At 40.6% G+C, this 16,982-nt stretch overlaps 1 protein-coding gene across 4 annotated transcripts in view; it reads right to left on the bottom strand.

Moving 5' to 3' along the window:
* The window catches only part of sptlc1 (serine palmitoyltransferase, long chain base subunit 1), a 94,082-nt gene that overhangs the window by 49,420 nt on the left and 27,680 nt on the right, over window positions 1–16,982 (bottom strand). For 3 of the 4 annotated variants that reach the window (XM_061800832.1, XM_061800834.1, XM_061800831.1), the window contains 2 exons: window positions 13,034–13,127; window positions 12,832–12,904 (listed from right to left, as the gene is read on the bottom strand). In XM_061800832.1, coding sequence (XP_061656816.1) covers window positions 12,832–12,904; window positions 13,034–13,127 — 167 coding nt within the window. Of the gene's footprint in view, window positions 1–618; window positions 727–12,831; window positions 12,905–13,033; window positions 13,128–16,982 lie in introns of those variants that run through there. The other variant, XM_061800833.1, reaches the window with a different exon arrangement.

Below are 16,982 nucleotides of genomic sequence, written 5' to 3'. Positions count from 1 at the left end.
GGCGTGAAAAAAAACTCCGCCTCACATTACGTATGAAAGTGATACGTTTTTGTCTTCTTTACTGCACCATCCATACTCATGTTTAAGATTTCTTAAGCGAGAGCTTAAAATAGGGGGGGAACTGACTGACAGCATGTCTTCCAGTACTGTCGTTTGCACATGCGCGGTGAGCTAAAGTAAAAAAAAAAATACGGCTTGTCTTTTTTTTTTCTCAGCACGCCGTCGCGATCGACCAAAACTGCCTTGTCAATTGCGATCGACGCATTGAGCAACCCTGTTCTTGCACAATTGCGCAACGCTGATGTGGTCTCTTCACACAAATATTCTGCGTTGCGTGCAAAAAAATAAAAAAAATTCCAGCGCAAATTGAGTGGGGGAGGGAAATTTTTTTTTATTTTAGAATGAGCAATGATGAATGACCAAGTCACAAAGATCGAGGCACGACAAAAATGCATATGCAAGTATATTGAGGATTCTTCATGTACAAATGTATGTTTGTGTTATTCCTAGCATAACCGCATGAGCCAATATTACACAACATAATTAACTAAACATTTTTTGTAACCATCTGAGTTCACGTTGATGATCACTAAATGCCATACACATGAAAATGCACACCTGGGCTGTGTCACTCGCGTCTGTGGATTCGTCCAACTGCAGTGAGAAACACTCACAATCTCCGATGTCCTTCCATACATCAGCCATGGCTTCACAGAGTCTTTACAGCTGTGGAGATTTTATTGAAGTTAATATTGCCACCTTATTTTTAAAAGATCGTCCGGGAAGGACTTTTTGTTATTAATGATGATGTGACAAACCCGGAATTGATGCTGTTGGTGGCTTTCACTGTTGAACTATTGTGTGAACAGTAATTGCTGTGCGGCCAATTTGGATTTTAGTTCGTTCACTTTTCTCATTGTCAGCTTGGTTTTCGGCGGAATGTTGGTGTCGTATTTTCCATAAACAGTTCGAAAATGTTACTACACTGGCAGATGTGACAAACGCACTTCGAAAATGATATCGTTAAAAAGTTGGCCGCTTCCCATTCCGTATTAAAGTCACATGTTTTTTTTCTTATTAACTGCAGCATCCATACTCAAGGTTAAGATTTCTTAAGAGAGAGCTTCAAATAGAGGGGAACTCACTGACAGCGTGTTTTCCTGTAATGTCATTGTTTGCATGTGCGGTGAGCTTAAGTTAAAAAAAATACGGCTGATGTCCCCCCCCCTCTCGGCACGCCGACGCAATGAGCACCCTTGGTCTACAGCCAGATTTTTTTTTTTCTTTGTGTAAATGTTGATGTATATGTTTGTATATGAAGTAAAGCAAAAACCACAGAAATAGATTCGTAGCATTTTTATTGAACTGTATGCTTATATTTTGTATAAATCTGTTACATAACATTTGCACAGAATTATTATTTGGTCTTTCAATAAGAGTACTTTGAGAACACATGAAGTTGAAATACATGTTGCAGTATTCTCTCTGCTGTTGGAAAGATCTGTGTTCCTTTCTCATGAATAAACACTTCACCAGTCTGGCAACTTTTGGAATGGACCAAAGATGGAGATTCAGCATCTGCTGGTTCGATGTTGACCTCTTGTGCAAAAGATACTTCTGCAACATCTGTAATTAATATAGAAAAATAAGATTCAAAGTTTATAAAATAAGAAAAAAAAAGGATAAAGGACAGGTTTATTTAATTCGATTTCACAGTGCACAAATTATTTTTTATGAGTTGCAAACAGGTGTCCTATGAGTGACATGTAATACTGCTTGTTTTAATGCTACATAATATTTTATTAAAATAAAAAACCCTGCACAAATAAATAAAAGGATTGTATCATTCTATTTATTTTCTTAGCTGCTTATCCTCACAAGGGTTGTGGGAGTGGTGGATCCTATCCCAGCTCTCAATGGGCAATAGGCAGGGTACACCCTGAACTGGTTGCCAGCAAATCACAGGGCCAATGAAGAAAAAGAGTCACACTCATAATAACACCTGGGGAAAATTTAGAGTGTCCAATTAATGTTGCATGTGTGTGGGGTGTGGGAGGAAACTGGAGTGCTCGGAGAAAACCCATGCAGGCAAGGGTCCACAAAGGGAGGGCTGGGATTGAACACACGTCCTCAACACTGTGAGGCCAACACCTTCAAGCAGCTCACCGTGCCGCCATTTGTACACAATGTTATCCTGTTTTTCTAGTTGAGAATGGTCAAACGATTTGCTGTAATCAATTATTTTTCGCTAAAATCCACAAGTGCTTCTTTCATTCAATCATGTCAACAGTGTTCAAAGTTTTCAGGAAATAAAACATGATCAACATACCTCCACAACTTGTCTTTTAACAAAAGCTCTTCGCAGTTTTGGTACGTTCTGTGGGGGGACTGAGCTTGTCAAAGCGTGTCCAGGTTCAGCGGCTGATCCAAGTTAGCAGCACCGATTTGTTCAGGTCTCGGAACTGGATGCATGGTAGTCACTGATCCATGTTTTAACAGTTTTTTTTAAAAGCCATCTCAGGCATGAGTCCAGCAGTAAAAGAGTCAGGTATGAAATGTTCACTGCACAAGACAGACTGCTTACTGGGTTTGGAAAAATTAGCTCTCTTCGTTTGTACAAACCTTACCCATTGTCTTCTGAGGCTTGGGTCTTTGGGAAAATAATGTCAACTTTGACCAGAATAATTCAAATTGCTACAAAACTGAAACAAACACAAACACACACACACACACACACACACACACCACACACACACACACCACACACACACACACACACACATCATTTCGATGGATTGGTTTTAACTCACAATCACTGAGGAATTCTTGAAACGAAGGCTCCAGGTTAATGCTAGTCCCACAACAGCAGATCTCATGTCAAAGGTCAGCCACACGAAAGGAGGTGCTTTTCCAGATACGGGGAAACTTGGTCAAAGTTCGCGGACTTTAATTCATAAATATATTTTTCGGTAAAAACTATGCATTTTATGGTACAGTTGAACATATATTTTGTCTTGATAAGATAATTTGCATTCGAAAATTGACGTTACATACACTTTAATAAAGGAAAACCCCAGAGCCACAGTGCGTCCTCTTCTGCGCTCTCACTTTCCTCATTCATTAACTGAACGTATACTTTCCATCTATCCTGCACAGTACTAGCACCACTCAAAAGAATTCCATCTCTATCCGTGAACACCCTAAACTACTGCACATCCTTGCCATCTTTTCCTCCTGTCTGACTAAAGATCCTTTTCTCCTTCGTTAGTGTCCAACCTGGTATTCATGTCATTAAAAGCCCATGTATTCAATATATTCTCCTCTCCTTGGTTCTCTCAGTTTCCCACTTCTGAGCTAACCTCTTTCCTTTTATGATTTCCTACACTTTGAGGTTCCATCAGCAAATCTCCTTCTCCTTTCTTACCAGAAGATACAGCAAGTACTCTCCTGCCTGTCTGATCATCTTGGGTGCAGTTGTTCAGTCTTCTGGAAGCTCCATCTTGTACAGACAGCCTGTCTCAGCTCTTTCCACAAAGCCATGATGAAGGGCAAAGAGAGCGGTGAGGCCAGCCATGATGTAGGGATTAGAAGGTGACACTGAGGAGACAACAGGAAGCAGAGCTGGAGTTGGCAGAAATGAAGATGCTGAAGTTGTCCCTAGAAATGAGCAGGTTAGATCGAATTAGGATTCAGCTCATCAGAGCAGAAGCCAAGGTTACATGTTTTTGAGAAATATTTAGAGGAAACAGACTTCGAGAGTTTGTACATGTCCAGAGGAGAGAAAGTTATTCCATTAGTAGCATGGTGATGAGGATGGGACTACCAGGCGACAAAGTTAGAAGAAGACCAAAGAAAAGGTTATGGATGTAGTGAGGGAAGAAACGAGGGAAATTGGAGATTGAAGATGCAGGAGATGGACTGACATTGAAAAGGATGACACACTGTGGCGACCCCTAACGGGACAAGCTGAAAAGAAAACAACAGATACTAGCCGATAAACTCTTGTCACCGATGTTACATGTGCTTCGCGGTTCCATTGCGACCTCGATCAGGGCCACGACACATAGCACTTCAACGCGAAAATACAAAAGACCACTGCAACAGATATGACACTGGATGATCTGTTGAGCAAAAATGTTTCTTAAATCTTTAGAGTAAAAATAGAGGATGTCCATTCCAGAGGTAGGTAGAGTAGCCAAATAGAATAGAATGCCATTTATTGTATAACGAGATAGGAGAGCGTCTTTGGTTTCAGAGCATACAAAAGTGCAAGGCACTCAAAACAGTTGACAACAGGTGTGTGGTGTCCTTAGTAATGTTCTGGGATCTCCTTTGTTTTTGCAGTGTTCAGTGGTAGATTGTTGTCTGAACTTCAAGTTGTGAGCTTCTGGACCTCCTCTCTGTACGCTGCCTCATCTCCCTTTGAAATCAGGCCGGCCACAGTTTCTTCAACGAATTTGACGGTGTTATTATTGTGGACTGTTGTGCATTCAAAAGATGTTGAGACAGTACAGGAGAGAGCTCAGCATGCAGCCCTGTGGTGAGCTGGTACTCAGTATGCGAGTGGAGGAAAGGTGGGAGCCGATGCTCACAATCTGGGGTCTGTTGGTCAAAAAGTCCTTGATCCAGGTGGACGTGAGAGGAGGGAGGTCCAGGATGTCTGCGCAGACCTGACTGGTCAGCCATGGTTTCTGGTTTGGAAAAATCCTGGTGCCTCTCTTCATACAGTTTCCAGAGAGTACTTGATATAGGCCAGTACAGCCTTTGTGTATATGGCCAGGTCCTGGTGTTCAAATATGTCCCTGTCTGTGTGTTGGAAATAGTCCCAAAGTTCACTGAACGCGGTCTTTGGCCGGGTTGTGACAGTATTTGTGGAGGACCTGGATCTGCGTCTTGAGGGGGTGGGTGTATAAAGGGATAAGGAACAGCGACATGTGGTCTGACTCTCTAATGTGGGGGAGGGGTGCAGTTCTGTAGTTCTGTAGAGGGGTGCAGTTCTTGCGTTTAGCAGGAGAGCACAGCGTTACGATCTGGTGAGATGTCTACATACACTTCCTTTGAACTGCATGGCTAGAGTCAAAGGCTTTGTGTAATCTTCCACACGATTCTGACAGTACTGACAGAACTGGTGTAGCTGAGACGGGTTTGTCAGTGCCCTTGCTCCCACAAGCTGTTTCAGATCTACCCACAAATGTTCCAATCAGGGGTCTCTCTCTAAAACATTGACTTTGTTATCCTGAAGCCACTTTTTAACTATTCGGGCAGTATGCTTAGGTTTATTGTCCATTTGGAAGACCCATTTGCAACCAAGTGTTTGATTTCTGGCTGATGTCTTGAGATGTTGCTTTAATATCTCCATGTAATGTTCTTTCTTCATGATGCTGTCTATTTTATGAATAGCTCCAATTCCTGCTGCAGAAAAACAGGCCCACCACGTGATGCTACCACCTCAATGCTTCACAGTTGGTACAGTGTTCTCAGGTCTACAAACTTCCCCTTTTTGCTCCCGAAGCAACATTGGTCCATATGGCCAAACAGCTTCACATTAGTTCTATCAGACTACAGGACATGTCTCAATAAGTTAAGAGCTTTGACTTGGTGTTTCTTTTTTGCAAACTATAATCTGGCTTTCTTAAATTTCTTTAGGAGTAAAGGCTATATTCTCAGTGAGTGGCCGTTCAGCCAATGTCAGTGGAGAACTCGTTTCACTGTGGATAATGATAATTTCTTATGAGCTTCATTCAGAATCTTTACAAGGTCTTTAACTTTTGTTATGTAGTTGATTCACAAATTTTGGACCAAAACACATTCATCTCTGGGACACTGAGCACGGCCGTCCGTCTCTTTGAGCGGTGTGACGAGAGGAGATTCCCACGATGTTTATACTTGTGTATAATTCTTAGAGAAAAACAATATAGCACTTCAAGCATCTGGAAATTTCACCCAAGAATGACCCAGACTTGTTGACCTCTCTCCCCAATTCGTTCTCCGATTTAATGGCCAATTTCTTTTGATTTTCCCATTACTTCAAACAAGGAAGCAGAATGCTTGAGGTGCTGCCTTAACTATATCCCTAGGTGTGCCGTCATTTAACTCACGTGTTTTCAGTTAACCTAGCAGGAACTTTCAAAGCCATGACCTCATCGTCTGAGCTTCCCCATGTTCTTTAAAGATATAGTACTTTGTGTGGATGCAACCCTTTGACATCAAAGTAAATATAAAGTTCTCTAAGATAGTCTTTCTTTTCTTATTTTGGCATTTAAAATTAAATAACTTTGGTGATCCTGACTGACCTGAAACAGGAGAGGTTTAGTCTGATTTGACTAGACAGACAGTGAGACACAATTGTTTTGATTTTCCATAGTGGAAGTCTTTTTGGCCTCTAAATGGATGCTGCCATGCAAGCAACGTCTTTTTCATAGATGGCCCCTGCTTATTTCACGAAGATACCAAACCGCATTCTGCATGCGGTACAACAGCATGACTTCATAGTAAGACTGCGGGTATGAGAGGAGCCTCCCTGGAGTCCATACGTGTCTCCCATTGAAAATGTGTAGTGCATTATTAAGTGTTAACTAACATCTTCTATGTGACAGAAGAGTATCAGCTAGGATGAAGGGTAATGTTTATAAAACAGTGTTGAGGTCGGCCATGATGTACAGATTAGAGACGGTGGCTCTGAAAAAACAACAGGAAGTTGAACCTCGGTTTTGAGCCATATTAGACGATATGCGGATCACTTCGAACTGACAGACTCCCCAGCAAATAGACAAGGGAGGACGGGGAACCTGATCAAATATTCAGAATGCTGGCCCATAATTGTTGGATTTCTGAACCCTTTTATAAGCCTTGGGTATGTAGCGTACCCATGCCGGGGTAAGTAAGTACATCAGGGGTGCCCAGACACCGGTGCCGGGTGGTTGGTCCTTTCTCGTCCCCATGCACAGCCGCTCACCTTCCCGCCGACCCAACTCCGCGTTGGGGCCACCAGCGAACGTCGCCCTGCACGCATCGACACATTTAGCAACCCTGACTTACGTACTTTATTAAGTTATTATGATGCAGATCTTTTGTTACATTCTGAGAGAATGATTAGGTTGTCGGACGCAGACGGGGCTTTTTTTTTTACTGCCGCTTTCAGACAAGTACATGGACACCACACAGCCTTAATGGAACATTCACCGGAAATAACATTTGTTCGGGTTTGGTGACTATACGTCGTTTCGCCAGTTAGCTCATGTTACACGCAACTAAACTTAGTACTTCTATTTTATTGTTTTGTCTTGTATTGTGTAGTGTATGATTAAAATGTCTTCAACGCAATACAAGTGCTTAGTTTCATTTTACTGGTTTGACCGAGTGGATTTATTCTAAATTATCACATAACAAGTGCTATAAACTTTTAGACAAATTAGTTCCCCTCAACTATTACTTTGTTCATACCGTGAAGAAAATAAGTATTTGAGCAGCCTGCTGTATTGCAAGTTCTCCCACTTGGAAATCATGGAGGGGTCTGAAATTTTCATCGTAGGTGCATGTCCACTGTGAGAGAGATAATCTAAAAAGAAAAATCCAGAAATCACAATGTATGATGTTCTAATGATTTATTTGTGTGATACAGCTGCAAATAAGTTTTTGAACAACCAATGAGAAAACCAATATTAATATTCCTCCACTCCTCCACACAGATCATCTCTAGATCACACAGGTTTCTGGGCTGTCGCTGAGAAACACAGAGTTTAATTGCTTCCAAAGATTTTCTATTGGGTCTAGGTCTGGAGACTGGCTAGGCCATGCCAGAACCTTGATATGCTTCTTACGGAGCCACTCCTTGGTTTTCTGGCTGTGTGCTTCAGGTCATTGTCATGTTGAAAGACCCAGCCACGACCCATCTTCGATGCGCTGACTGAGGGAAAGCGGTTGTTCCCAAAAATCTCACAATAAATGGCCACGGTCATCCTCTCCTTAATACAGTGCAGTCGTCCTGTCTCGTGTGGAGAAAAACACCCCCAAAGCATTATGCTACCACCCCCATGCTTCACAGTAGGGATGGTGTTCTTGGGATGGGACTCATCATTTGTCTTCTTCCAAACACGATTAGTGGAATTATGACAAAAAAGTTCAATTTCAGCCTCATCTGACCACAAAACTTTTTCGCATGACTGCTCTGTATCATCCAAATGGTCATTAGCAAACTTAAGATGGGCATTGACATGTGCTGATTTAAGCAGGGAACCTTCCGTGCCATGCATGATTTCAAACAATGACGTCTTAGTGTATTACCAACAGTTACCTTGGAAACGGTGGTCCCAGCTCTTTTCAGGTCATTGATTAAGTCCTGTCGTGTAGTCCTGGGCTGATTTCTCATCTTTCTCAGAATTATTGAGACCCCACGAGGTGATATCTTGCATGGGGCTCCACTTCGATTGAGATTGACAGTCATGTTTAGCTTCTTCCATTTTCTAATGATTACTCCAACATTGAACCTTTTTTCACCAAGCTGTTTGGGAATTTCTCCGTAGCTCTTTCAGGCCGTGTGGAGTTGAACAATTTTGTCTCTGGTGTCTTTAGACAGTTCTTTGATGTTGGCCATATTACAAGTTTGAGTCTCACTGTTTGTATGGTGTCGACAGGTGTCTTTACGCAGTTAACGATCTCACACAATTGCATCTGATTCAGGATATTACATGGAGTGGAGGTGGACTTTTAAAAGGCGGACTAACGGGTCTTTAAGGGTAAAAATTCTGGCTGATAGACAGGTGTTCAAATACTTATTTGCAGCTGTATCGCACAAATATATCGTGAAAAATTCATACATTTCATTTCATTTTCTTTTTAGATTATCTCTCTCACAGTGGACATGCATCTACGATGAAAATTTCAGACCACTCCATGATTTTCCAAGTGGGAGAACTTGCAATTTAGCAAGGTCTTCAAATACTTATTTTCTTCACTGTAGCGCCATACACATCTACCTGTTATTTGAAACACATAAAGCTCTTGTCCTTTGCAACTGTGCAATCCATTTTTCACGACGAATCGGGTTTTTTGGAAACAAGTGAAGAGTGAATCCATCCTTCCGAGTGTTCGAGCAAAATCCAACAATACAACGAGCTGCCAATTTTGCTAACACCCAGAAAAAAACAGGTGATTTCTCGCCAGTACAATAGGTATCAACACTCGACCACGCTACTGCAAAAAAACATCACTTCCTGGTTCTTCCTCAACACAAAATCCTAGAGAAACTTTTCATGGCGGAAGATGGAAAAAAAATCCATATAGGACAACATTCCGACATGCTGTGAACAAACGGATGAGCAGCAAGTAAAGATGATTTAGGATAGTGATGGAAATGTTTACCAGTGCCAGTAGTATACTAAGTAGATGGAAAGAGTACTTAAGTTAATGAATGAAGAAAATGGGAGAGAAGGTAGAGTAGAAGAGGCAAGCGTCAATGACCGGCAAGTGGCTTTGATTAGTAAGGGAGAAGTTAGAAAGTCACTAAACAAAATGAAAAATGGAAAGACAGTTGGTGCCGATGACATACCAGTGGAGGTATGGAAGCAATTTGGTGAGGTGGCTATGGAGTTTTTGACCAACTTATTCAAAAGAATACTAGCGGGAGAGAAAATGCCAGAAGAATGGAGGAAAAGTGTGCTAGTCTCCATTTTTAAGAACAAAGGCGATGTTCAGAACTGTGGAATACAGGGGAATAAAGATGATCAGCCACACAAAGAAGTTATGGGAAAGAGCAGGATAGAAGTATCTGCGAGCAACAGTATGGTTCCATGCCTAGAAAGAGCACCACAGATGCTCTATTTGCCTTGAGGATGCTCGTGGAAAAGTACAGAAAAGGTCAGAAGGAGCTACATTGTATCCTTGTAGACCTAGTAAAAGCCTATGACAGAGTATCAAGAGAGGAACTATGGTTCAGCATTCGCAAGTCTGGTGTGGCGGAGAAATGTGTTAGAATAGTACAGGACATGTATGAGGGTAGCAGAACAGCAGTGAGATGTGCAGTTGGTGTGTCAGAAGAATTTAAGGTAGAGGTGGGACTGCATCAGGGTTCCGCGCTGAGCCCCTTCCTGTTTGCGGTAGTAATGGATAGGCTGACAGACGAGGTTAGACTGGATTCCCCTTGGACCATGATGTTCAAATGTGATATTGTGATCTGCAGTGAAAGCAGGGAACAGGCGGAGGAACAGTTACAAAGACCTCCATCTTTGTAACTGTTCCTCCACCTGCAAAGGAGAGGAATGAAAATTAGGCGTGGTAAAACAGAATATATGTGCGTGAATGAGAGGGGCGGAGGAGGAAGTGTGAAGCTCCATGAAGAAGAGATAGCGAAGGTGGACGACTTCAAATACTTGGGGTCAAGAATACAGAGCAATGGAGAGTGTGGTAAGGAAGTGAAGAAACGGGTCCAAGCGGGGTGGAACAGTTGGCGGAAGGTGTCTGGTGTTTTATGTGACAAAAAAGTATCTGGCAGGATGAAGGGCAAAATTTATAAAACAGTGGTGAGGCTGGCCATGATGTACGGATTAGAGATGGTGGCCCTGAAGAAACAACACGAAGCAGAACTTGAGGTACCAGAAATGAAGATGTTGAAGTTGTCGCTTGGTGTGAACAGGTTGGATAGGATTAGAAATGAGCTCATTAGAGGGACAGCCAAAGTTGGATGTTTTGGAGACAAAGTGAGAGAGAGAGAGAGCAGACTTTGATGGTTTGGACATGTTCAGAGGGGAGGAGTATGTTGGTAGAAGGGTGCTGAGGATGGAGCTGCCAGGCAAAAGAGCGAGAGGAAGACCAAAGAAAAAGTTAATGGATGTTGTGAGGGAGGACATGAGGACAGTGGGAGTTAAGAGAGGAGGATGCACGAGATACTGTAGGCTTAAATGGAAAAAGATGACACGCTGTGGCGACTCCTAACGGGACAAGCCAAAAGAAGAAGCGCTTGATTGGAATTGGGTTTGTAATTACATTAACTACTCAGCAACAGATTTTTTTTTAACCAGATTACGACCAATAAAAAAAATAAATAAAATGACCTAAACGTCACAAGCACTTAAATTGGACTGACAAATAGCGGTTGATGCAGAAGTCAAATCTCGCACACATAATAGTTGATGATAATTGATATATAGCAGTGGTGAGCAAAATTTAGATCAATATGTATCACATCTGTGTAAAGTCAAAAGATAAACCGCCATTATGTTTTGTTTTAAAATGTGGTCATGCTTGAAAACCCTCCAATGTTGCTGAATTACAACAATTCTGAAAAGATGAATGTACCAAAAATAGAGTCATTGCAAATTAGCGTAAAGGCTTCTTGCAATTGTTGCTGCTCAGGGTGGCCCAACCAGTTATTAAGTTTAGAGGGCAATTACTAGTCACAAAGGTCAAATAGAGGTTTGGCTTTTTTTTTTTTCCATTTACTTGTTTTCTTTTACTAATATTTTAATCGTTTTGATGGGAAACATTTAGTTTGACAAACATCCAAAAAATGACGAGCGGGTTAAGCACTTGTTCACACCACTGTGTGTGTGCCAATCATCACTAGCAGGGTCTGCTGTGATATGAGTATACTGTAATAAACAGTGCATAAACTGTGTTCATAATAAAAGTGACCAGCAGAGGAACCCATTTGTACATTTTAATATGAGCATATATGTTATAACGCATCAAAATTATAACGTTTCAAACCACACATGGAGCAGCCCCGAGTGTTGTATACGGATCTCCTCGTATGAAAGCTATGAATAAGGACATGAGAAAGTGTTCACCTGCTGCATTTCCAATTTCACTCTTAGCACACGGCAGCTGCGTAAGTGGATAAGGTGGGTTCATGGACACCACGTAAATGGGAGTGTATGTGTTCCTTCGCAAAATTGTACATAATTGTCAAAATGGATGAGTAAAAGTATTTATCTTAAAACACTGTATGATCAAACTGTGATATTGTTTTTGTTTTATAATATAAGAATTCCTAAACAATTTTAATAAGGACTGTATACAGAGGAATGCAAAGTTATCAATCTCCTTTCAGCATCGTTCCTGACATACTGTGTTGCATTTTTTTGTTTGCATATTAAAGACAAAAGTACTGTTTTGTTGTAATTCCTCATTAAAAAAAAAAAAAAGACCATTCAAGCAACAAGTTTTTCCTCATATTTTTGAGATTGTACCTCAAGAGACTATTAGTGTGGACTGCTCAGGGTGGAAATGTCACAAACATTGTGGAGAAAAACAACTGAACAAGTTCATATTTGGAACACTAAAATGAACTTCGGAACAAGTTCATGTAAAAAAAAAATAATAATAATAATAATAAATAAAACGAACTTCCGCAGCACTGGTCCGTTTCTGATGTGAAATAATATAGACTGTATATGCAAGGTTTAAAATAAATAAATGCAATGTATTTTTTCCCAGCATGTTGCAGTCCTAGGATGTAGTTCTTGAAATGTGGGGTTAAGATGTTTAAATAAATAAATAAATAAAATTGAGAAAGATAAACCATGCAGATAATGACTAATGACCACAACTATCCAAATACATCTCCAAATAGGCATTTGCATGGCAAAAGGGAAATAATCCTTGAAAGTAAAACTTTATTGACCTCTGTCATCTCGATTGAGATTATTCGTCTGTTTTAATTCCAACAATAACCTGTGACAATTTTAACGTGTGAGTTTGACCGATTCAGCTTCACAATGCACACAAATGGGGTTTATATACTTTGCTGGACATTCGAACATACAGCACGGTTATAAAAGACAAAGCATCTTAAAAAAAAAAAAAAAAAAAAAAAAAAAAAAAAGATTGCCCTACCAAACGTTCCATAGAAGCCCCTTGGACCACATGTTCCGACCCCATATTTCTTCAAAGATGAAAGAGCCTTTCGCTGCAAAAACAAAATGTGTAAATATTAATTCTTTTACTGAACAGAGAAATGTAAATTTTATGTAAAATATATTCAAATCCATAACCATAGAAGTTGTTTGGCAAAGAAGCATGCAGTTGAAACACTGACCTTCACGCGCTCATTGTCAAGGAGACCCAGGAAGTTGAATGATGCAAAGTTAATGCACTCTTTTCCATTGATTATGATTCTGTGGCTGGGAGGTCTGTCATTCAAGATAAGAAATAAATGTGAAGTTGATGATACAAGCCCTTGGAAAAAATAATTAAACTGTGGTCAAAATTAGCATAATAAATAAATCACAATAAACAATCATAATCAACCACGTAATCAGACCATGCAAATACAATAGACATCCCACTAACTGGAACAAAATGATGTTTTATCACTTGGAATTCTACCAACATTGTAGAGGAATACGCCTCTAAAGTTTAGAAGTCAAACTGACGTGGTTCGGGGGTGTTGAACCATTTTACTGTTCCTTTGTTTTATTTATGACAAAAATGTAAAAAATAAGAATATGAGTGATAAGTGGAGACACAGCATTAGCATTGTCACTCCTGTGCAACTGGCTTATTTGGATGAAAAAGGATGGCACACTCAAAACAGTTCAATTCAGTGAAATAATTAACAGAAAGCCAGATCACATAGGTTGGAATGTCTTTAATCAACATTGCTTTATTTTACCAAGTGACCAGATATTGAAAAGAGCTATTCTCGTAGAGATAACTGGAAACAATGGTGTGAAAATGTCACATTTTCACTAATTAGCCTAATATTTTGTGCAATATTTCTTTGACCAACTTTCTGTCCCTTGGGATGGAAGATGCCTGATCTCCATCAGGGTCTGACTGATTCTGGAAAAGACCTTGGACATAAATCAGATTCAGGGATGAGATTCTTCATAGGTTGAGGTGGGACCCTTTGCATCACAGTGGACGGTGGGTTAAAGTGAGGGGGGATGTGAGGAAGCTCTTGGCAGTGTTGGCTGGACTGCAATACTGACAATAGCAATGTCTCTATCTGTCAGACCTAACGTGGCATTTAAAGTAGTAGAGGCTGAGTTTAGTGTCAGGCTTGACTCTATATGGGGCAGTGAAAGTTGTGGGAGATTTGACATGCCGGCTCATCTCATTTGTTCTGATTGTTTAGATGATGCTGATGAATCTGTCTACTGCTCGTCTAAACCCTCATTTGATTTCCATCAAGGCTGTTGTTACTTTTGGTTCCTTATAATTCTCAAATCTGTGTTATTACAGGGAGTCCTCGGTCTACGACTTTGATCCGTTCCCACAGTAGCAACCTAACTCGAATTTCGACTTTCACATTAGTCAAAATTTACGATGACCACTGGGATTGGATTCAGCATTCCCGTGACCCTCGTGAGGATAAGCAGCTCAGAAATGGATGGGTGTTGGTACTTCATATAAAAAAAAAAAATACATTAAAGTAAAATATATAAGATGCTTCACTTACTATTAGGGAAGGGAGGCTGGGATGGTGATTAAGTCAGGCTGCGCTCAGCTCCTGCTAAGTAAGCAAGTGCAGGTAGTAGTTGCTAGCGGTAAATTACTCCTCGGCATCCTCTCCTTTCTGCTCTTTCAAAGTTAGGAAAATGTGCCATGCCTTTTCCCTTATGAACATGAGGCTGATATTAAGCCTATGTTGATTCAGATCCTTAAATCCATAACATAAGTAATCGTTCCAATGAGCAGAGAATGTTGCTTCGGTTTTTTTTCTTCACAAAAAAAGTTGCTTTATGATCACTGTATCCCTCATTGTGGTGAAACCCTTCATGTGCGCTAAAATATGAGCCTTGCCCTTAATAATAAATCGCCACGGTCATCCAACTGAAGCCCAAGTCTTTATGTCCATCATGTCCGTAGGTAGAATAAAAAAAAAAAAAAATCTTTTTTTGGGCCATAATGTGTAAAAAGGTGGGCGAAAAGGGGTAAATAATCTCCCAGCGCACACACACAGATAAGCCATATACATGAGCTAAGCAGAAACACTATGGTACTGGAACCATAATAGCAGACAAGACTCAGGTTCCGTAAAGTAGAAACATCTTGGGTTGAGACCATCTTAAACTGAGAACTCCCTATACTTTGAATCTTATTTACCATAGATTATCTCACTGTTATGAACTTTATCTGTTTTCTGATGGTCAATAGATGATAGAAAGATTGTTGACGGATGGGACATACAGAGATCATACACAAATTGAAAACGGCTTTTGTTGTACCAGAGTCCTTCATAAAACCATTGAGAAATCAAGTATTATATCTTTATACTGAAATTATAATTTAAAAATAACAGCAATACAACTACCTTTTCTCCTATTCGATACATGTTCATCGTATTAAAATTAACCAGGGTTGCTGCATTTTATATGGTATTACAGCTAGATTGTTAAACAAGTTTCATTGAAGAACAAAAAGGCCAGATCATAGTTATGGTATCATTTATCAATGTTGATGTATTACCCAGTGAACTTATGTTGAAAAGAGCTCATCTCGCAGAGATAACTGAAGATTCAAATTTTATCCTCATTAGGTTTTTAGTTCATTTTTGTCATACATTTCTTTGACTAACTTTTCTGTCCCTTTCATGAAAAATGCCTGATCTCCATAGGGGTCTGATTTATTCTGGAAAAGACTCTGCACATGCCGGATTGCAGAGAAGACTCGTGTGTAAGAGGGGTCTTAGGTGAGGGAGGGATGGGAGAAAGCTCTTGGCATGGTGTGTGTTGAATTGGTTGACCAATTCCAGGGCCCCTGTGTGCATTATGGCAGATTTCACAATTGGGTGCCCTTTGTTGATCCCCAGGATTAGTGATATCATACACCCTGTCTTTGGTAAAACACAGTAGTTTGGTGTTCTTCTCACTGCAAAAACGCTTCACATCCTTGACACTTCCATCACCAACTATTAACGTTTGGGGTGGCATTTTTTTTCTTGCATGATGTGAGAATAATCGGCTCTGAAAATGGATGGATGATTTAGTTTCATACCTTTCAGTGGTGGTGAGGGATGAGCGTTCTTGGACAGGATCTTGTAAAAGTGGCTCAAATCTATTTACAAGTCTGATGTCAATGTTTAGCATTGATTCACGTCCTGTTTTTTGGCCATTGGTGTACCAACTGAAGTATGTCTTATGCCCATATTTAGTCATGATGATAAAATTTCCTCATGTCCTCAGTGGAGCTTTGTTCTGTAGCCAGATGTGTCCTTGATCGCATCCCTGTACGTAGGCTAACCTTGATGAACTGCAAACTGGACACTTTGTAATAATCCATTGCCAGCTAGAACCGGTTGAGACAGAAACCCTTTGTCTATGTGGAAAGCCCCGGTCTCACGCTACAGGTTTGATACCACCCATAGTCCACCCTTTCTGACAAGATAAAGAATGTGTGCTTTCTCTTTTCTCTGTACCTCCGCACTTCTGATCTGCTCTCTACAGCCATTGTCTGTAACTCAAGTGCCCAGAATATTCTGTAAGTAAATTCTTCGAAGAAACTGTTCATCATCTCCAGCCTTTATTTCGATAACCAATATTCTCACTACCCGAAATTAAACGAACATGCAGAGGAAAAAAAAAAGCATCCTCCAACAATTGGTGAACCAGACGTGATTTCGGACTTAGGTGTTGGTTGACAGACAGAACATCGGCTGGCCAACAATTGATAAGGTAAGGTTTATCTTCCAAATGATCTTCTGTCTGTTAACTGGGGTTGAGGTCCATGTCATGTTTGAATTTGTTACATTGTGAAATTGTAGTTTTTGGCTGGATGAACAGGAGGGGAAATTGAACGTTAATAAGTCCTGGGTTCGAGGACCTGGTGGGTAACCGTCGCGTCCCACCTAAATGCTTGAAAAGCCATAGAGTGTGTGGGTGTACCAGTCTAAAAAGGGTTTAGAAGCGCCCTGTGCCGACACAAAAAGGTTGTAAATCCCGGGGCTGGCAGAACACACTGATAAGGTTGAGGCAAGGCCAAAACTTTCTGGAATGAGAGGCTTACTAGTTCTTTTCGGACAATCCTAGAGACTGGAGTTCCTC

Source organism: Syngnathoides biaculeatus, chromosome 17 (assembly GCF_019802595.1).
Source record: "Syngnathoides biaculeatus isolate LvHL_M chromosome 17, ASM1980259v1, whole genome shotgun sequence".
NCBI lineage: Eukaryota > Metazoa > Chordata > Actinopteri > Syngnathiformes > Syngnathidae > Syngnathoides > Syngnathoides biaculeatus.
This window is presented reverse-complemented; position numbering and strand designations above follow the sequence as displayed.